The 20,285-nt window shown below is 37.2% G+C and overlaps 1 protein-coding gene across 2 annotated transcripts; it reads right to left on the bottom strand.

Moving 5' to 3' along the window:
* Positions 1-569: 569 nt before the first annotated feature.
* Positions 570-18,389, bottom strand: DAZL (deleted in azoospermia like). Of its 2 annotated transcripts, XM_027086484.1 has the most exons (12): positions 18,272-18,389; positions 11,787-11,933; positions 11,441-11,532; positions 10,825-10,876; positions 10,317-10,380; positions 10,091-10,230; positions 8,407-8,478; positions 7,640-7,690; positions 6,686-6,799; positions 5,478-5,576; positions 2,454-2,554; positions 570-814 (listed from the first exon to the last, which is right to left on the bottom strand). In XM_027086484.1, exons 1-11 carry the CDS (start codon positions 18,272-18,274, stop codon positions 2,501-2,503), a joined length of 888 nt encoding a protein of 295 aa, XP_026942285.1. In that variant the 5' UTR covers positions 18,275-18,389; the 3' UTR covers positions 570-814; positions 2,454-2,500. The 2 variants fall into 2 exon arrangements, with proteins under 2 accessions (XP_026942285.1, XP_026942284.1); XM_027086483.1 differs by having other exon boundaries at positions 570-2,554.
* Between the last annotated feature and the right edge of the window lie 1,896 nt (positions 18,390-20,285).

Genomic DNA, 20,285 nt, shown 5'->3' with positions numbered 1-20,285 from the left:
AGTATACACACATTTAAGTACTACTAATCGTCAGCAAATTATACTTTAAACATCAAAATTTAATCTTTGGTGATTCAGAAGGCACTCTTTTTCATGAAGTACATGCAATATGAAAAATCTAGGCTCTATTATCAACAACTGCAATTCCCCAAAATAATAGTGTCACAGAGATTAGACCAAAAGTGTGCAACGAAGTGTTTATAAAGTCCAAGTTGTTTACAGAGAGGGACCTTGGCCATGGGACTGCAGTCATATACCTGACTCTCCAGCATTCCTACTAGGCACTGCTCTGCTGATGCACTGCACTGGAACCCACTGTTAACTATCTCCAACTCAACTAAGAGAAATTATTTTCTCATGAAAATCTCTTAATTTCATGAGAGAGCAGCAAAAATACAATGTACCAAAATGTGCTTTTATAAACGAACTCGGCTAGATTAAGAAACTGAACAATATTTACACTCCTGAATTTCAAGGATCTAAATCTTGTCACATACTACCCACCCAAATCCCCACCATTTTCTTAAGATAACATAAGTAAGCAGGTTAAAACGCTTTTGAAAAAAGGTTTTATTTCTATTTATTCATTTATGCAAAGACAGTATGAGCATAGGTAATAGGAACACACTTTTAAGTTTAAAATTAATTTTCCATTTTGAAAGGTTCAGGATTTTGTCTCTTCTTTCTACCTCACTCTTTTAAATACTTCAGTCCAACAAAACAGCAGACAAAAATTTATTTCCTTCCTTTTCTTAAGGTCATATTGGGATAATCAGAATTGGCTCTTTAGAATATAGGTATCATTTACAGTAACCTGGAGATTTAATCACAGAATAATATGTGTAAGAATGTTATAGCACACACAAAAAAAAGTACAAAGAATTTTAAAAAGAACAAATTTCAGGGCACTTTCAAATTTTGAGGCCTAAGAAAGCTCTCTTGGGGACCCTCAAGTTAAAAGACTCCTCCCTTCAGATTCAGAATGAAAATTATTAGGGATTATAAAACAATGGGCACTGATGATATGGCCCATGGAAGCTTCATTAGGATAAGGATAAATGGAGTTTCCATGTTTTAGTGAAGGGGCAGGCCAATGAAAGAAAAGCCAGTAAGCCACTTTAAACTCATGTCCACGGCAGGTCAAATGATGCTGATACAAGTGTTTCCCTTAGAAAGGTATTATCCCATTGCTACCCTTCCAAGGCTTATTAGCCCACATACTGCTTATATTGTTACTTCTCTACTTTACATCACCTATTCTAAAAGCAAACCTCCTGGAAGAATGGTGCTACAGACTGGAAAAGCAAGACTGTGGGTAGAGCAAAGGGGCTCTGGATCTCTAGTTGTTTGTCACGATTTACAATGTCTAACCAGGAGCCTAGCTAATCTAAAAATGGATTGTTAACACAACGCTAGTATATTTTTGGGCTATGCGTATTACTCAACAACTTTTGTGGTTTAGAAACGCCAAAACTAATTCGATTCTCCTGGACATATTTTACTTTAAAAAAGAAAATATAATAAGCTAAAAAACAAAAATAAAAATCGACCTGTTCTTTAACAAATAACTAATATTTTAATGTTTTTCATAAAATCTATTCCTTTCAGATACTCTGATTAACTTTTAAGTGACATAAAAAAAGTTTCAGCCTTCTTTAATACCAACATTTTGCACAATTTAAGACACAGCCATTGAATTTATCATTTCAAGGAAAAAAAAAGTAAAAGAAAAAAAGGAGAATGGTAACTCACTGAGAAGCTTATGTACCTAGTAAAGTTTAGTTTGTTTTGGATTCTTTAAAAAAAAAAATTAGGCCCAGAATTTTAGTTATCCTAGTTACCATCCCAATCAGATACCTCTATGTGTGGATTCTAGATAAGATTAAATATTTTGAACTAATAAATGTAAGACCCACTGATTGGACTATTTGTTTAGAATCTGTTTCACTGGGTTTAGATAAGGAAAACTTCAATAAAGCCAACTATATACTGAGTTCCACTGATTAAAAATGCAGTTTTAAAAACTCTGCTTTTGTGGTAAATTTCTAGACAAATCATAAAAGCACAATATTGTAGATACTGTACTGTTCATAGGTACTTGTTGGAGAAGTGAAGTGCTTGTAGTTAATCAAAATTCTGACCTTTCAAAATAGGTTTTCTAAAACAATTTTTCTGGAAATCAGCATTTGCTTTTAAACTCTTAAAATGTCAATTAAAAAAATCCTTACAGATAAATCTTAAAGTTATTCCTTTCAGTCTCAATTTTTTTTTTACTTTTAACCATATATTCAACACAAAACCAGTTTCTAAGTAAATGTCTAATGAAAAACAGTTCTAATGTAAAATAAAACTAGGCAATCTAATATAACTTGTATAGAAAGTCTAAGTGTGATTTATCAAAATTCAGAATTAAATCTCTAAAATAGTGGGAAAAACTTTCAGTCTCTTCTTACTACTCAAAACCTCCAACTTCCTGTGAGACTAGAAAGTTAGCAGAGGATCAAACAGACTTAAGCACTGCCCGACTTCTTCTGAAGTGATGAACTCGTTTATCCTAGAAAAGACAGAATACTCCATTTTACTTCACTGAAAATTCCTATTACCATTATCACCTAAGACAGTTGAAAAATATTGTACTTAAAAAAGCATTTATTTTGGGTTTAAACGCTATAAATAATGAAAGAAAAGTGATCCTTTTGGGGAAGCATTCCTGAACTTTGCGATAACCAATGTACCAATGACCAGTTTTATTCAACAGTTTAGTTAAAAAAGAAGTATCAGTAACTCAGAAAAAGAGGACTTAGAATCAATACCCTTTTATGTACATTAACTCATGATTTGGCAGTGATGTCCCAAAAAGACAGCTGGTGAAAAGCACATGAGATTTTTAAAAGTCCTATTTTTACTAAAATACATCTGACAGAAATCATGGCTCGAGAAGAGTAATCCACTTCAATCTGAAACCCTATGCTTTCAGGTTAAAAGATAGAAGTTTTGGCATATTTAAAGGCATATTCTTAACCTGTAATGAAGATATATAATTTTTTTTTTTTTTTTTTTTTTTGCGGTACGTGGGCCTCTCACTGTTGTGGCCTCGCCTGTTGCGGAGCACAGGCTCCAGACGCGCAGGCTCCGGACGCGCAGGCTCAGCAGCCGTGGCTCACGGGCCCAGCCGCTCCGCGGCACGTGGGGATCTTCCCAGACTGGGGCACAAACCCGTGTCCCCTGCATCGGCAGGCGGACTCTCAACCACTGCGCCATCAGGAAAGCCCGATATATAATTTTTTAGGAAATGAATAGAAAAATAAAAATATATGCAAAAATTTCCTTTCACTTTATGTTGCTTGCAGATGTGCAGATAGAAGAAATGAGGCCTTACAAAGAGGAATGGAGCTGAGTAAACCAGCAATAACATAATAATAGTATTTCTTCTCTACACTTTTAGCTTAACTGTGCCCTGTTCCTAGGGATTAAATTCCATTGTCACATAAAGAAGGGTGACTTCTGGAAATTATGTAATCTGTTAACAGGGTAATATTCTATTTAGGTTAAAGCCCAGAAAACTGGTCACAAACTCAAGTATCTTCAGAGATCAGGCAGGATATGAAAGATTATGAAGGAGCTGGAATTTATCATGGCAACAGTGTATATCCCGCCTCAGTGCATTCTAATTCAATTAAAACAACAATAACAACATTTAGCTAATCAAAGTAGATCTAGATATGCTACACAACTTCTCACTCTTAGCTCAGAGAAGCAGAAAATTTTGGAAGGTTCAAAGAGAAACTTTTAATACCAGGTAAAAATTCAAGTTTAAAGACTTGCTGGTTAAAGATTTTCTGCTTTGCAAACAAATCCTTTAGTACTACCTATTTAACCTGCAGAACCTTGGGCAAAAGTAAGCTGTCCTACAGCTCCCAGTTCTTTCCTTTTAAATTGTCCTATGCAGAACGAAACAACAGAACAAAGATCAACTTTAAATGAATGGGTTTACTCCCCAGTGAGAAGGGGGTTAAGAACTTAACTCTGCTACAGCTCTAGCCTTCTGCATTAAAGGAACGCCTAAGTATTCCTTTTAAAAACACTTTAAGCTTTATCCAATTTCCATTCATAGATGGAAAAAGCTATTCTCCTTTCCCTGTTTTAAGATACAAAGCAATGGCTTACAAATGGTTCCAAAATGGTGCATTTTAGAAAAATTCTGGCAGCTCCTTGGAAAGTTAAACAGTTACTATGTGATTCAGCAGTTCCATTCTTAGATATATACCCAAGAGAAATAAAAACGTATATCCACACAATAACTTGTACACGAATGTTCACAGCGTTACTCATCAGAGCCCAAAAGTGGAAACAACCCAAATGTCTATCAAATAAATGATGAATGGATAAACGCAAAGTGGCAGATCCATAAATAAAAAGGAATGAAGTCCTGATACATGCTGTAACACTGATGAACCTTGAAAACATTTCGCTAAGTGAAAGTCACTCACAAAAGGTCACATATTATACTACTTATATGAAATATCCAGAATAGGCAAATTCTTAAAGAAAGGAGGTTAGTGGTTGCCTAAGGCTAGAGAGTTTGGGGGAGAGTGACTGCTAATGGGCAGGGGCTTTATTTTGGGGGTGATTAAAATATTCTAAAATTGATTGTCGTTATGGTTGCACAACTCTGTTAATATTCTAAAAAGTACTGAATTGCACACTTTAAATGGGTGAACTGTGGGGTATGAAAATCGTTATCTCAATAAACCTGTTACAAAAAACAACAAAAACCTTCCCTTTACTTAAAAAGCACAGTATTCTTCCCCCACTGAAGCGACCGGTTCCTTTCCATATTCAGAGACTCACAACTTAAAGGGATCTCAGAGACTCATTTCAGACTTGTAAAAACTGGAGCCTTAATAAGATTTAAATGATTTGTCCAAGGTGACAGAACCAGGATCAGAAACCAGAACTTTCTTAAATTCAAACACCCATATTCTTCTCCACTTCACCAACTCTGAATCAACTTCCATTTCTTTCTACTCAGCTCTTTTTACTACTTCATTTTACCTCTTTTCTCCCCCCCAAAACACTGTTGGTTCAAGCATCATCTGAGTGATCAATTTCTTTTCTTCTCTTTAGTCCAATATCTACGTACTCTTAAGTTTTGCTTTCTCTTTCTAAAATTTTCTCTTTTCCTATTTGGTCAAGCCAATATTCTCATTCAAGTCTCATGAACCCTATCAATTACAGTATAGGCTTCTGCTAAAGATTATCTTCCCTAAGGGCAAACTACACTATATCAAGATTTGAGCAGCTAGAATACACTGCCACTTAAAACTCACTCACAGATTTACTGGGTTACAGTCAAAAGCTAACAGTTCAATTACTGATATATGCTCTATGTAGTGTCAAAATATATATACCACAGAAAAAAGATACTTTATGGCTGACAAGTGTGCTTTTTATCCTGTACACTATTCCTTTCATACCTTGAAGTACTCTTCTTGAGTAACAAAGGAGCTTCTCAATCTGTTCTCTGGATTAAACAGACAAGATACCACTGTCTGTATGCTTCGGTCCACAGATTTCTGAAACACAGAAGTTTTCGGTAAAGACTATTCCTCCTTTTACTCACTGGGAACAAACTTTTTGAAAAAGTTTAATGAACACATACACTTATTTCTAAAGAATTCTCAGGTAATTTTGTAATACGTGCCACATGTCACTTAGTGTGTAACTTTTGTACCAAATTTAAGAATTATTTCAGAAACTTAGTGATAGAGTACTGATTTAAAAAGCTCAATTAGTCAAGCCCTAAGATACTTGCTTAAGCCTCTTTAATTTTTCCTGTTAGATAAAAAACAGTGAACGTCAACATTTCAAAAAACATTTAGGTTAAACTTTGGTAATATAATTATACTGTAAGTTATTTCGATATTTTTTCAAATTTTAAGTTGTGTAACAAATCTGGGAATTTTTTCACCCCACAGTTCAGTAGTTCTCAACATTTTTCCACTGAGAAACACATGAACGAAGTACACATACTCCAATGGGAATCGTCCTATGTTATTATGCACATTCCAATCACATCAATTACTTCCATATTCTCACCCATACGAGAAAACACAGAATTCAAGAGTGAGGGCACTGTTATTATAGGGATCTGCTCTAATGATAAAAAAGAAACAACTCTGCCTGTTTTAATATTTCAATTACTAGTGGCTCCACCACTCTTGAGAGCTCCTACCATATATAATGTTACAGAAAGAATACTGTAAATAACTGTATATTATTATTTAGCTAAATAAATGTTTAAATTGGCAAAAGACAAAGTAGATATAATTCATACTAATTCCTCTTTTGAAGAGTAGGATTCTTGAGGAAAACAACCCACTCCACCAAATCACGTTAATACAATATTTATTAAACTATGGTTAAAAAACAATAACAAAAAAACCCCAATGAAAACAGAACAGAGGGAAGGACTACTGAATCAGCAACTATATATACACACTGAAAGTTTGGGGATGCTTAAAATTTCATTAACTTTTATGTAAATTGCAAAGTTATTAGTCAATGACTCAAGCTCTGTAACGTATTTAAATTTGGGCAAAGATGCTTGCTTCTCAAATGGCCATTATTAAAACCTGAAAAACAATAAAAATATAAATATTAATAAGCAAAATTAGATGTTTGCCTTTTGTGGGCCATTTCCAGAGGATGCAGTAGCTTCATGAACTGAGCATTCACTTGGCAAAACTTCAACTCCTGGATCAACTTCATTACAGTGGTAGTTAACGGCTGTATAAGTCTACATTTAAAATGATAAAAGTGTAATTAAAGAGATGTACATTAGATACATTTCTAAATCTATTCTTCAAAATGGTGAGCTGACACTGAAAGTCTAAATGTGGATTGTGAAGTTCAATTACATTATTTCAGAAACTATTTCAAACTGTAGAGTTGAAATGCAATAAGGCAATTTTTTATTTTGAAATGTCAACACAATCAGAATTAGGACAATTTCCCTAAGAAAAAGAAACTCCAACATATAGTAAGGGAATGAGAAGGGAATCTCCTAGTGCCTGAGAATTTCAGCTCATACTATATCCTTCGAATATCCAATCTTGATGAAAGAAGGTAACAAAGGCTCAGGTGTTTTAGAGGTAGCACCCTCTCTTGTTTTTTTCCTTTTCTTATATAACATATAACAGTACTGACAGCAAAACATTTTTGCTTCTCTTCATCACAATTTTTATGGCAAGAAAACTAGAGGCAGATTCAATACTAATTCTAAATCCCTGGAGTTAGAATAAGCATAGTTATTAAAACTACCTTTCTTGGTTACATATTCTATCAACAAGTAACTGAGCACTTGTTGTATGCAGGGCAGCCATTGCTTAAGTACACACACAACAACCTGAGAAACAAAAAGCACAGTTTCTCCCATGGGAGTATATACTTGGGTTGTCAAGAAATAAAACATAACACATAATGTAAAAGAGCATTTAAAATATTTCTAGGTATACTTGATATTGCAAAAGGTCAAGAAATATATAATAGTTGAACAGTAAAATACTTTAAAATATATAATAGTTAAACAGTAAAAAACTCTAAAATAGGAAGTACATGTTTCGCTAATTCACCTTACCGGAGAAATAACGTAACTCCTTTGCTCCCCAACAGGCCACTGTGGTGGCATCTTAGGAAAAAAAGGAAATAATTATTTAAATATACCTTCACATTTTCACAAAGATATGAGATAGACAATGTTGAGGTATCTGTCATGCTGGCTCCTTGACCTTGTTATAATAAAAGAAACAAAATGGAAGAATAAAGTACTTTCTGTTTCTGATACCTAAGGACTTTGTTACTTTCATATATAAACTCCATCTTTTTCTCAATTTTCTGGAGTTGGTCTACAGGAAAACTCAAACATACAGTTCTTTGAATATATTACCATAGATATGGTCATATCCATGGGCAGAAATTCAGAGAACTACTATTGTAGCAGCCAGCTAAAATAAACACTATCAAACATAATTGGAATTCAATGCTCTTAAGAACTGAGTAATCATTTTATTTCAACCTATGCCATTAGAAAAACTCATAAAAGTCAGCCTGGATGTTTCAGCTATTTGACACAAAAGATGAAGAATACATGTTGAAATACAGAAGGGGACACCAAATCTTGTACAAGAGGAAGCTTCTTCCTAAACTCATTCCTGTCAAAAGCTTCTAAGTTCATTCCCTTATTTCTAAGTAATAGAGAAGCCCTAATTCTAGACTAATTCCAACTTTTTTCTTAAATTTTAAGCACACTCAACTACTTTAAATGACAAACTATTAGGGAAATTTACATAAATAAAGGTCTCAATAATATTCCAATGTAAATCATTTTGATCCCTCTTAAATTACCTGGTAATTATAAACAGGCAGCTGATATCCAGTGATAACCTGAACTGGTGAACTTGGATAAGGAGGATAAGCCTGAAAATAAATTTTACAGAAAGAATGAATGAACGAGATGTATTTTTAAAAATCAGAAAGAAGGAATGTTATTCCCAATGTAAAAAAAATATGAAAATAAAGAAATCTTAGTTTTTTCATATACAATGCAAGATTCTATTTGAGTGACTGGCTTCATGAAGAAATAAGTATTCTCTGTCAAATGTTAGTCTTTTGGGCTGGGAGAAGGAAGAGATAAATAAGGTGAGTGACTGATTTTGCCAGCCTAAGTTTACCTTATCTGTATATTTATTCCCATCCAGAAGTTCTTTCTTACATGATAAGACTCTATTAGAATAGATTTCCATGTTAGAGTTGTATTAATACATGTGTTCTCTTTTTTTGTAAAAATACTTTTAAGCAGTTTTGTATTCCTTTGACAGTATTTCGGGGTAACGTGGGATCCTCCTACAGACTTTCTGGCTCTTTCTGTATTTCACTTCTAAAAGTTAAGGGCAGTTTATTACCCCAAACTAGAAAAGAGACAATACAATGTCTTTGTATTATATCTTTCAAAAGGTATTTATTGATTGAAAATATCTAGGTAGTAGCATACATAAATATACCAGAATAGGTAATAATACCTCATGGTAAATGTTAGGAACAAGTAGGGCTTTTCTTCTATCTGTGTTTTAAGTAAGAAAAGTATAAAAAGATATATCCTACACTTCAGGTAGATGGAAAATGTAAACAAATGAGAGACACTGCAGAACTACTTCACTATTATTTTGCTTCTTTCTTTTCCTAAAAATAAAATGTCTTTTAAACTGAAGAAAGTAAACTGAACTAAGAAGAAAATAAATATTATCAATGGGAGGTAAGTATTCCAAACCCCACTTCAAATATTAAAGTAACCAAGATGAGACAAATTATATGCCAGAAACTCATAGAGTTTACAAATATAGGTAAGTCACCAGAAATTCATCCATTCTAGAACCATAATACATCCAGAAATCAACAATCTATATGAGAAGGCATCTGGAAATCATTGCAAATAAAGAATAGCTGACCCTAGAAAAGAACAAACCAAACAAACAGATGAGGAAAGCTGCCTTCAAATATTCTAGGAGTTATCTGGGAAAAAAAAAAAGATATATTCTATGTGGCTACAGCCATCAGTTCTAAGATAAAGGCTTACAAACTATATAGAAACAGATTTTAGCTTAGTATAATAAGTAACACTGGGCTTCCCTGGTGGCGCAGTGGTTGAGAGTCCGCCTGCCGATGCGGGGGACACGGGCTCGTGCCCTGGTCCAGGAAGATCCCACATGCCGCAGAGCGGCTGGGCCCGTGGGCCGTGGCCGCTGAGCCTGCGCGTCCGGAGCCTGTGCTCCGCAACGGGAGAGGCCCGCATACCGCCAAAAAAAAAAAAAGTAACACTAAGAATGACAGATTTCTAACAGGAGTTAACAGATGTCCCGTCACTCAAAAATATTCAAACAGGAATAATACTGTCACTTATTATGGAAATTGTTGACGTAATTCCACAGAGGGTAAGAAGTGAGACTGGCTTAATTTTTAAGGTGCCCCCATCTCATTGTATAAGATTTCTAACAGAATACACACAAAAAACAGGAATGTAGGTAATTCTTACCTGAACATACTGAGTAATAGGACTCATCATGGTTGGAGGCTGCATGTAAGCTTCCGTGTGTGGATTACTCCAGACACTCTGAAACTGTGGTGGAGGAGGAGGATTAAAAACCAAAGGACGTGGCTGCACATGATAAGCACCTTTTTAAAGAAAAGAAAACAAAGCCTATTTTTAGTTCTCTGAAAAGCTATACATGTCAACGAGAACAATTCCTTTCTTTACTCACATAAAGTTTGTTTCCTGATTGCAGGGCCCAGTTTCAGCTTTTTACCATGGAAATTTATCTGTGACTGAAAATAAAACAGTAACAAAACTAGAATCAATGTCTAAATCTTTACTTCCAAGACTTTGGTAAACATGCAAGTTCTCTAAAATTACTACTATCGGAGAACATCAGTGCTAAAGACATACCAAATCAAAATTTATCAGCCTGAAGCTACCTTACTTACCTTCACTACTCTAATCAAATGTTGAGAGGTGTTGTGGAATTTGATCAAAAACCTTTACTCTCTCTTATCTTTCCTGTCTCTGGATCATGAGGCTGGATGCCCAATCAAAAATAAACAGGTTCTCACAAGTTATGTAAGATTATTCTAAGTCTGGATTTCAAACAGAAAGTATATTTATTTCTATACATTATACAAGACTAAGTAAATATTCAGAACTCAAAACAATACTGAACACTGCATCCATAAGGTAATTAAGAGATTTTTTCCCAAAAGAAGATTACTTACTTCTACTATCTTCTGCACATCCACGTCATTATAAAATGAAACAAATCCATAGCTAGAAAGGCAAATAAATGAGTATAAAATCACTACCGTAACAGTACACGGTTTGAAACTTCATTATTCCATGAAATAACTGACAGAAGTAATAATGATAAAGGATGAAGAATATACTGAGATGAATAACTGTAAGACGTACATGATAGATCCTCTATAAATACTACTGTTTTATTTTCCTACGGTCATCTGTATTAGAATGCACAAAGATGAACAGAAAATTCATACCTATGAACCTGAATTTAACTTACTATCTATGGTAAGATAGTTAAAATTTAAGATACTGTGAAACGTGTGAAGAAAACAATTCTTCAATATAACTGATTAATCCACTTAAGTGAAACAAATGAAGATGGGAAACATTTAAATACAAACACTAGGCAAATGATTAAATAAAAGAGCTGGCAGCAAACTTTTATCTTCTACATGAAAGGAATTACAAAGTAACAAATTACATTTATACAAATGTTATAATACCAGATTTGAAATTTTATTTTCTGAAACTCTATAGATACTATAGTTCAGATATTTATTATAGTTTATATTGAACATATGTTTCACTTACCCTTTGGACACACCACTTCGATCCGTGATTATCTTCACTTCTTTTACTGAACCATATTTAGCAAAGAAGTTTTTAATTTCGGTTTCATCCATCTATGAAGAAAAATTTGACTTCAAGATTAAAAATTCAACATTCAAAATTTTCAATTATACTATAAAGAAGATTTGATGATGTGGAAGTATCTCCTCCATGTATCCCCAAACTACCTGTAGTTCTTTGTCAAAGATATTTTTAGTCCCTATTAGGTTAAACATAAAAACAATCCCCCAAAAAAGCCTTATAACAGGGCCCAAATCCCACTATTCACAAAATACTTTTAAAAATAAATGAAACATGAATACAATACCCTAACATCAATTCCACCAACGAAAACAGTGTTCGGCATGATTCTGCCTTCTGGTAAAACATAGCCTTGGCTGGTGGCAGCTGATGAAGACTGGGTGCTGGCCTCTCTGGAGATGGTTGAGTTTGGAGTGTCAGGATCTGCAGCAGACTGTAATTTGGAAAGCAGATATCACCACTAGGCATACAGGCTAAAATGACGGATGATATGAAATATAATTTATGTTTTTAAAATACAAAATATTTTCATATAAATTACTTTCATTGTAAATTAGTCATCAATATAGCTTAGTTCAGGCTCAAGGTCTAGGGTAATCAGAGTAGATCATCATGAAATTTTAACAGAAGGGTATATAGTACTTTCTCAAAGCCAGTGTCACTCACCACTACCCCGGTCCAGTGCTGTGGCAGAATACTGATTTTATATTGAGTTTGTGAAATACTACGTGAACCGGTTAAGTAATTAGAAAGTTCAGCTTTGTAAAAAGTAAAGTTACTAAAATCATCCTGTTGTATGTCAATAAGCAAATTCTCATTTTTCTGAGTACCTTATTCAAAAGTATGGTTTTAAAGATAACCAATTTTTTTTAAAAGTTGCATCAAAAAGGAAACAAAGTTTTAAACCAATTTGTTTTGCCTCATCTTCCTATTCACCAAAACTAACATGGACTTTATAATTTTAACACTCCTTGTGTTAGTATGCCTGCTTTACTTTGGAAATGGATCATGAAAACATCATTTGCTCACGTATCATAGCTCCTGCTTAAAAAAAAAAGGGTTTATAATCCTTTTCCCTAATGGTAGGGTGTTCATAGCATCTTTAAAATAATGTTTTTCTTCTTGAATAATACCAAATAAGTCCTACTGATAATTCTAATTTTCACAAGGGGCTGATAGATACAAACGATATCATCTTTATTTTCAGAGACCCACACAAGAAACTTATTATTTTTCTGAATTCTGGTCAGAACTCTGTCGTTAGGCTTCCCACACTAAGATTAATGTAGATTTTTCTGAATCAGAATTTACTGGTAATACATATTTCGGAAACAAAAACTGATTTAGCCAGGAGATCTAAAAATTGATTTAGTCAGACATTTGTGTACCTTACTAAGTTATAAATCACTTACTTGGCAGTTGTTTATCTCTTGGAAAACTTGAGAATGAAGTGAGATAACATCTGTGAATTCGTTTTGTAAACTATAAAGTGGTATGCCAATACGGTTAGCATCCTGGTATCTGATTTTCAATAGGTTAAAGAAAGGTTTCTTTCCTGCTTTTATGATTTATGTACTTATTTTGTAGATACTCTATTAATTAACAACTAACTTGAGTTGGAACCTCAGGAAACTAGTTTATGGCACATCTGCTCATTTGAAATTCATTTATGAAGTGCCTATTGATTATAAGTAGTAAATACAAAAGGCTGCAAGAGAGAGATACAGCTATTACACTTCAGCTTATAAAGGAAAACAAAAGCAAGGACAAAAGAAACCAACTGATACATATTTTTTTAAAAGATAAGCAAAATAATTTTTATAGAAATTAGTTACAATAATGAAAAGCAGGTAGAGTTCCTACTTTGTTAAGTGTTAGAAATTACTGATAAATTTAAGATTCTACAAGCTGCTGTACTAATTAGCTATGAAATCAAAATTGTTAAATTACCAAATTTGAGTGTTTGGGCTTTTCTCTATTAATTTGTGTTCATACTTGCTATTCAGTGTTTGTTTGAATAGTTCCTGATTCTTTCCTTTAACTATGGTACAGTGATATTCCAAGACAATAAAATCAGAGAAAGTAAAAACTATTTCTAAAGCTTTTCTATTTTTAAATGTTTTATAATTTTATTATTTTTCTAAATGGGACTATATTACATAAGTCACGTACCTTGAACTATCGAGAAATTTGACTAGATTTCCCTTCGTGACAGACAATTTACCAATCTCTTTCAATTAGCTCACATTCAAAAACCCAAAACAGGAATAAAACAAAATAGTGGTTCTGAAATTCTTATAGACTTTTTCTCCTTCTCAATTTCCCGTTCGTTTGTGGATGAACTTTGGATACTTTTTTATCTGACAAACTATTTATAATATTAGCTGTCTGTGAACCACAATGGATAAATGTATTTTAAATTAGAGGTATAACATTAGGCCAGAAAACTGTGCCAGATTATAAAGAGTTATGATAATATACTGATTTTCAACCGGGGAAGATTTTGTGGCCCGGGGGCATTTTTGGTTGTCACAATTGAGGGGTGTACCTGGTATCTGGGTGGCAGAGGCCAGAGATACAGTGAGCATCGTATAACGCAAAGGAGAGCCTCCCACAACAAAGAATTATCTGGCCCCAAATTTGCACAGGGTCACAGCTGAGAAACCTGTGATAGTGTTGCCAGAATTGAAGAGGGAAGTTCTAATTCCTTTTTTTATGCGGTACACGGGCCTCTCACTGTTGTGGCCTCTCCCATTGCGGAGCACAGGCTCCGGACGACGCGCAGGCTCAGTGGCCATGGCTCACGGGCCCCACCACTCCGTGGCACGTGGGATCTTCCCGGACCGGGACACGAACCCATGTCCCCTGCATCAGCAGGCAGACTCTCAACCACCGCGCCACCAGGGAAGCCCGGAAGTTCTAATTCTTATATCCTATTTACAAAAGTAAAATGGATGTCTGAGACAACTAAACAGTAATTTGCGAAAAAGAAAAAAGCCATTAGATATTATAGAAAGTTTGGTTTTGGGTTGGGTTGTACAAATTGACTGTCTGCTTAATTGAGGTATTAAGTATAAAACTGATCAAATCATTTCACTAGTGTCATAATGTCTTAAGGAAGGCATCGTTATGTCCGTCCTAATCCTGAGCCAGCAGATGGTGCTCAAAGCTAAAGTAAGGAAAGTACTCCATTTTAAGACGCCTGAACAATAGGGATTTTAAAACTTTGCCTGTGCGTGTATTTACATACAGTTATAACTTATATATACAAATCCAGAACCACACACAACCTTTGCTTACTTCTAAACTATTGCTAAAAATACTTCACAAATGAATTCTTAAGCAAAAAGTTTGGTGAAGAATTCATCTTACCTACCAACAGCATGTAGAAAATAAACTGCATGTAAATTAAATGAAAGAAATAATTATTTTTCTTAATTATACCTTCAAGTGAGTTGATGGGTTCTGAAATGAGTAATTCTGGAATATTAAGTAGGGGTGAACTTGGAGGCCATCATATACACAATTCTCGTCACTGCTATTCACAGTAATAATTCCCTTTTATATCTGGATTACCAAATGACAAAGATAACTAAAAGCTGGAAAAAAAACCTTTATCATTACTAAAGCTTCTGGGATGTCAGCTCTTTGACATTTTATTCAATTATTATATCTTCATGCAAGCAAACTGAAATAATTTGCAGTCATCAGTGTCATATCCACAGAAGGAAGTAGTTATTAAAGAGAAAAGGAAATTCTATTAAGGAAATAGTAAATGAAAATCAGAATAAAACCCTTTAAGTAAATCAAATAATGGACTCTGGGGGGCAGGGGGAATCCAAACAATAAACAAACAATCCTGGGAAAGCTAAGCAAGGAAAAGGCAAGAATACAAAAATACACATTAGTCCTGAAAAAACGGGATATGAGTACAGATTAGAATGCTCTGTAGGAGTTAAGTTTGGAAATCTTGATGATATGACTAACTTCCCAGAGAAATGAACTTTTAAAGACAATCTTAAGAAAAGAAAGAGCACTCAATTCCTGGGTCAGTTTCACTGGGAGTTTTCTCAAACTGTGAAGAAACAGGTAATTTGTGTGTGGAGGGCAAGTGGGGTGCTAAGAGGCGGCGCACCTAGACAGAAACAACGGTAGACAGGAGAGAGAGTGGAAGAGAAGGAAAATTCGAATGTTTTAAAAAATTTTTCAGAGAAAAGAAGAATATTTCTCAATGCATTTAATAAAACTAATACCATCTAAATAGCAAAATCTGGTTAAGATGGTCCACCCCTGCCCCCAACACTGAGATGCAAAATTCTAGCAGCATACAAAAAAATATACAATTAAGAACAGTTTACACTGTAAATTCAAGGATGGTTCATTCTTAGGAAATATGTTACTGTAATTCACCACTGCAGAAGCATTTGATAAAATACAGCATCCATTTCTTAATTTTTAAAAAACCCAAGTAAAATAAAAACATCTTATTTTCTATTGATCTAAATCTAGGCTATCATCAAGCTTAAAGTGAAACATGGTAGTAATTTACATTAAAATTAGAAATAAGGGTCTCTCCTTATCACACCTATAAATTTTTTCCTATATGACTAATGTATTAATATACAGTTGTTATAAATCACCAAGAAAAGATAAATATGCAAACAGAAAGGTGGATTAAGAATTAAAAAAAAAAGAAATGGAAAAAGCTAATGACAAACTTCAACTTCACTAATGATAAACAAAAGAAAAAGTACATCAACACAGTGAAATATTTTCCAGTTATTAGACTGGCAACTTTAAAAACTGCAATACCTTTCATTGGAAAGTGTGTGGAGAAGGGGTCACACTACACACCACCAGTGGGAATACATACTGGTACGTGCTTTATCAAGAGTTACTAAGAAAAATGTATCATAATTCAAAATCGTTATAAAATGGGCATAACCTTTTCACCCAGTGATTCCACTCCTGGCAATTTATTTCAAGTTATTAACAGAATAAGCATGCCAAAACATTTGCACAAACATACTCATTATGGTATTGTTTTAACGTAAACAAATTATTCATTACAAGGGAATTGGTAAAATTAAGTAATGGTAGTATAGAAATATATAATTTTTGGTAAAATAACTAAGTATATATTCAAAATTATTTTAAATTTCTCTTTGGAATAAGGCCCACTACACTAAGTGAAGAATACAGGTTGTAAGATAGTATTATATAGCACGGTAAAATTTTTATAAAATAAAATGTACCTGTATATATGCAATACATGCTTGAAAACAATCTGTAAGGGCATATGTACATCAAAACTTCAATAGTGGTTAAATGTTGGGATTAAGATGGACCTCTACTTTCTTACATTGATTACCTTCCAATGAGTTAACTTTTTTTTTTTTTTTTTTTTGCGGTACGCGGGCCTTTCACTGTTGTGGCCTCTCCCGTTGCGGAGCACAGGCTCCGGACGCGCAGGCTCAGCGGCCATGGCTCACGGGCCCAGCCACTCCGCGGCATGTGGGATCCTCCCGGACCGGGGCACGAATCCGTGTTCCCTGCATCGGCAGGCGGACTCTCAACCACTGCGCCACCAGGTAAGCCCAACGTATTAGTTTTGTATCAGGAAAAAAATCAATGAAGTTATTAGCATTTCCCCCCTTTTCCTTTAAAAAGAGGAGAGAACAAAGTTGGAAATAATTACAGTAACTCAGATTATTAATTATTGATATGGATACGTACATGACATAATTATTAGTTACATACAATCACAATTTTTTACTTTAAAATTTATATGTTCTAATAAATTGTATATAAAGTTCCTCCCTTTGCCTCTAAAAATACAGAAGATAACAGTTATTACACTACCGACAACTACACATATATAATACACCTGTGACTTGATGGTTGGTCAAAAGTGTTCTCAGAGCTGTACCCCTGAGGTGGTGAAATCAACTAAATGCACTTAACAAAACTCACATAAATGTCACCCAACAGAGCATGTAATACTCTAGGGACATTTTGTTGAAGGTTTCTGGTTTCTCTTCGGGAAAAGTGTTCCCCGGGTTAAAAACTGCTAGACTTCCCCCACCTGCGGCCGCTCAGGGGCGTGGACAGCGCCTACCTCGTAGGGAAATGATGGCGTCGGGTGAGCTTCCGCCCCGCGGCCCCGCTGCTGCCACCGCGCAGGCACAAGGCTGCCCCAGGAGCACCGCGGGCTCGAGCTCTCCAGGTCTCGACATGCCCCCAAACTCCCGCCAGGAAGCCCGACCCCAGCCCCGAGCCGGACCCGTGGGGCCCCGCCTCCCGAGGTGGCTCGGGCCCGGCTTCCGCATCTGCACGCAGGCACGCCTGAGGCCACGACACGCGGTGCTCGGCAGGCACGCCGCCATCTCGCGGAGGCCTCACCGCCTGGCTCCTCAGAATAAGCGCGGGAAGAGAGGCTTCTGGGGTGGGGTGGGGTGGGGCGGAGCGGGGTCCCCGCCCCCCAGTCCCCGGCGGAGGCCGGAAGCCCCTCCACACCCTGGCTGAGTGGTGGGATGGCCGCGGGGCTTGCACGTGCTGGGCGGGGCCCCGGGCACTCCCTTCCCACAGCCAGGCCTCCTGCCCCTCCGCCAGCCCTCAACGCCCTGTAGGCCGTACTGGACCGCCTCCCCCTTGCCCTCAGGCCGGGCCCAAGTACAGGAAAGCCGGGTGGCCCCGCTCTCGGCTCCCGTTTCCCCGCCCCCTTCAGCGCCCCGGCCACCCTGAGGACCCCCTCAGGCCTCGTCCACTCACCATGATGGCGGCAGCCCGTGTTCCCACAGAGGGGCTCGAGAAGGAGCTGAGGCTGGCTTCAGGCACCGGGGCTTCTGTTAGGCCTGCTCGTACCCACCGCCCCGCTTGACTGGGCAGAGGAAGCAGAGGTGGACAAGCGAGGAGAAGCCGAGGCTGCTGGCGAGACCGAGGGGCGCAGGGGGACTGAGGCGTGGCCGGAGCGCCGGACGTGGCTCCTGCGCAGGGTGAGGGGGCTCGTCGGAAAGACGCGTCAGCCAATGGGCGGCCGCGCCGCCGTCCCCCATGGTGGGGGGCGGGGGGACTCGCGGGGCACGACTGCGCCGGCCGGGGGGCACGCAGGGGTTGCGCGCGGGCCGGCATCGTGCCCCTCCCCCCCACCCTCCGCCCCAGGCACCGGCCCCAGACGAAGGGGCCCACCGACCCACAGAGACAGGCATCACCCCAAAAGTGCCTTAGAGGCATAAGTATGCATTCTCAAATATGTGTTAAAATTAAAAACAAACTTTTAATGTGTCCAGGCGCTGGGATCAAAATGGCGTCCTGAAGTCACAGGATTAGCCCGATCGATGGCGATTATTCCTATCATCGGCCGCAGAATCAATTGAAATGCCAACAGAAATAGAAAATAGAAACACCTATATGGAGAACAAGGAGGGAGACATCAGAAGTCCAGAAACTTGGACTACTTTCTGTCAAGTCTGAGGGAGATGGGGCTGGATTGGAAGGAACACCAGTTAGGGCAGGCCAACTGGGTGTTCAAGACGTTCATGTTTTCAAGAAATAGTTATCTAGGTCAGCGATTTGCCGGATACCCAAGGTGTAGGAGTGAACAAAACAGCCAAACGTTCCTTCGCTCCGGGAGTTCAAGTTGTGAGGGGGAGAATTTTTCTTCTAGGCCTTACAGGAAGCTAGGCCTGCCTAGAGAATTCTAGAACTTTCTCAAGGTCGGAGAAACAGGGCCTAGAGCAAGGGAGAGCTGTGGGGCAGTTGGTGGGGCAGAAAGTCACATAACTTTGGGAACCACTGCAGCACCCTGTATCCAGAGGGTAACTGACTGTGACTTTTATCCTCCAACTTCACTTTGGTACTGATGAAAAGTTAGAAAATGTTACTTTGTGAGCTGGCAAAATGGTGGTCATCTGTAACCGGAAAACTGACCACAAACAGCTAGCATTACTGGATAATAACTTGATGTCTTGAGTTCAATGTGCAGTTAAACTCAAGAAATGAAGGGAAATCCCAAGAGGCCAGAAATCAAAATAAACTGAAAGTCAGCAGTGACTTGTTGAACAGATTCTTCTCCGCCCCCGGGTGTCAGGGCTGGAGTGTAGGGTGACTAATCAACTGGTTTGCCTGGCACCTTCCTGGTTTTAGCCCTGAAAACCCCCAAATTCTTGGAGACCAGGTCCAAGGCAAACCAGGAGAGTTGGTCATCTTAGGTGTGGGCAAAACGTTAGTTTCTGTAACTTGAGGCCTGAAAGTATAGGGACAGGAGGTAAGGGTCTGGAATAGCTCATGGTGGGAGCTGGTACTGAATATGCTACAAAAAGCCATTGTCCCAGAGAGACATCAGCTCACGAAAAGAGTGGACTAGGGACAATGTAAAACACCCAGTGGACAAGCAAGTGAGGAAGCTTATCCCATTTCTGGGTGAAAATGAAAATTATTTAACTCCAATGAAATTTTAAAATCCTAGAACTGCATTTCATGAGTTTGGAGTTTGGAGTTTAAATCTGGAGCATTTATGTGACGTTGGGATTTCAAAAACTAGAAATTTATTCCCCTTAACCTTTGCCTCCTCCCCAAGAAAAGATCCCAGACAGGGTGCAACTGGAATGCCTAGCAGAAAAAAATGTAAAACCAACCTGGAGGGATGCTTCCGTAAAAAGCTGAAAGGGATTCTTATGAGAAAAGAACCCTTTAAAGTTAAACTCAGAATGAAAAGTTATAACATACTGTTTACCATGAATAAGAATGGCAAATGATGAAGATTAAAATGTCAAAAACTTAACAA

The sequence above is a fragment of the Aethalodelphis obliquidens genome, unplaced genomic scaffold (genome assembly GCF_003676395.1).
Source record: "Aethalodelphis obliquidens isolate GAN/ISIS:26980383/991018 unplaced genomic scaffold, ASM367639v1 scaffold56, whole genome shotgun sequence".
Classification (NCBI taxonomy): domain Eukaryota; kingdom Metazoa; phylum Chordata; class Mammalia; order Artiodactyla; family Delphinidae; genus Aethalodelphis; species Aethalodelphis obliquidens.
This window is presented reverse-complemented; position numbering and strand designations above follow the sequence as displayed.

What these genes read in the sequence shown, in the direction of transcription:
- DAZL (XM_027086483.1), bottom strand. An exon ending in ATGTGCAGAAGATAGTAGAA is followed by an intron (nt 10,381 to 10,824) that starts GTAAGTAATCTT and finishes TTTTATTTTCAG; the next exon opens with TCACAGATAAATTTCCATGG. An exon ending in CTCAAGAAGAGTACTTCAAG is followed by an intron (nt 2,555 to 5,477) that starts GTATGAAAGGAA and finishes TGTCTTTTCTAG; the next exon opens with GATAAACGAGTTCATCACTT.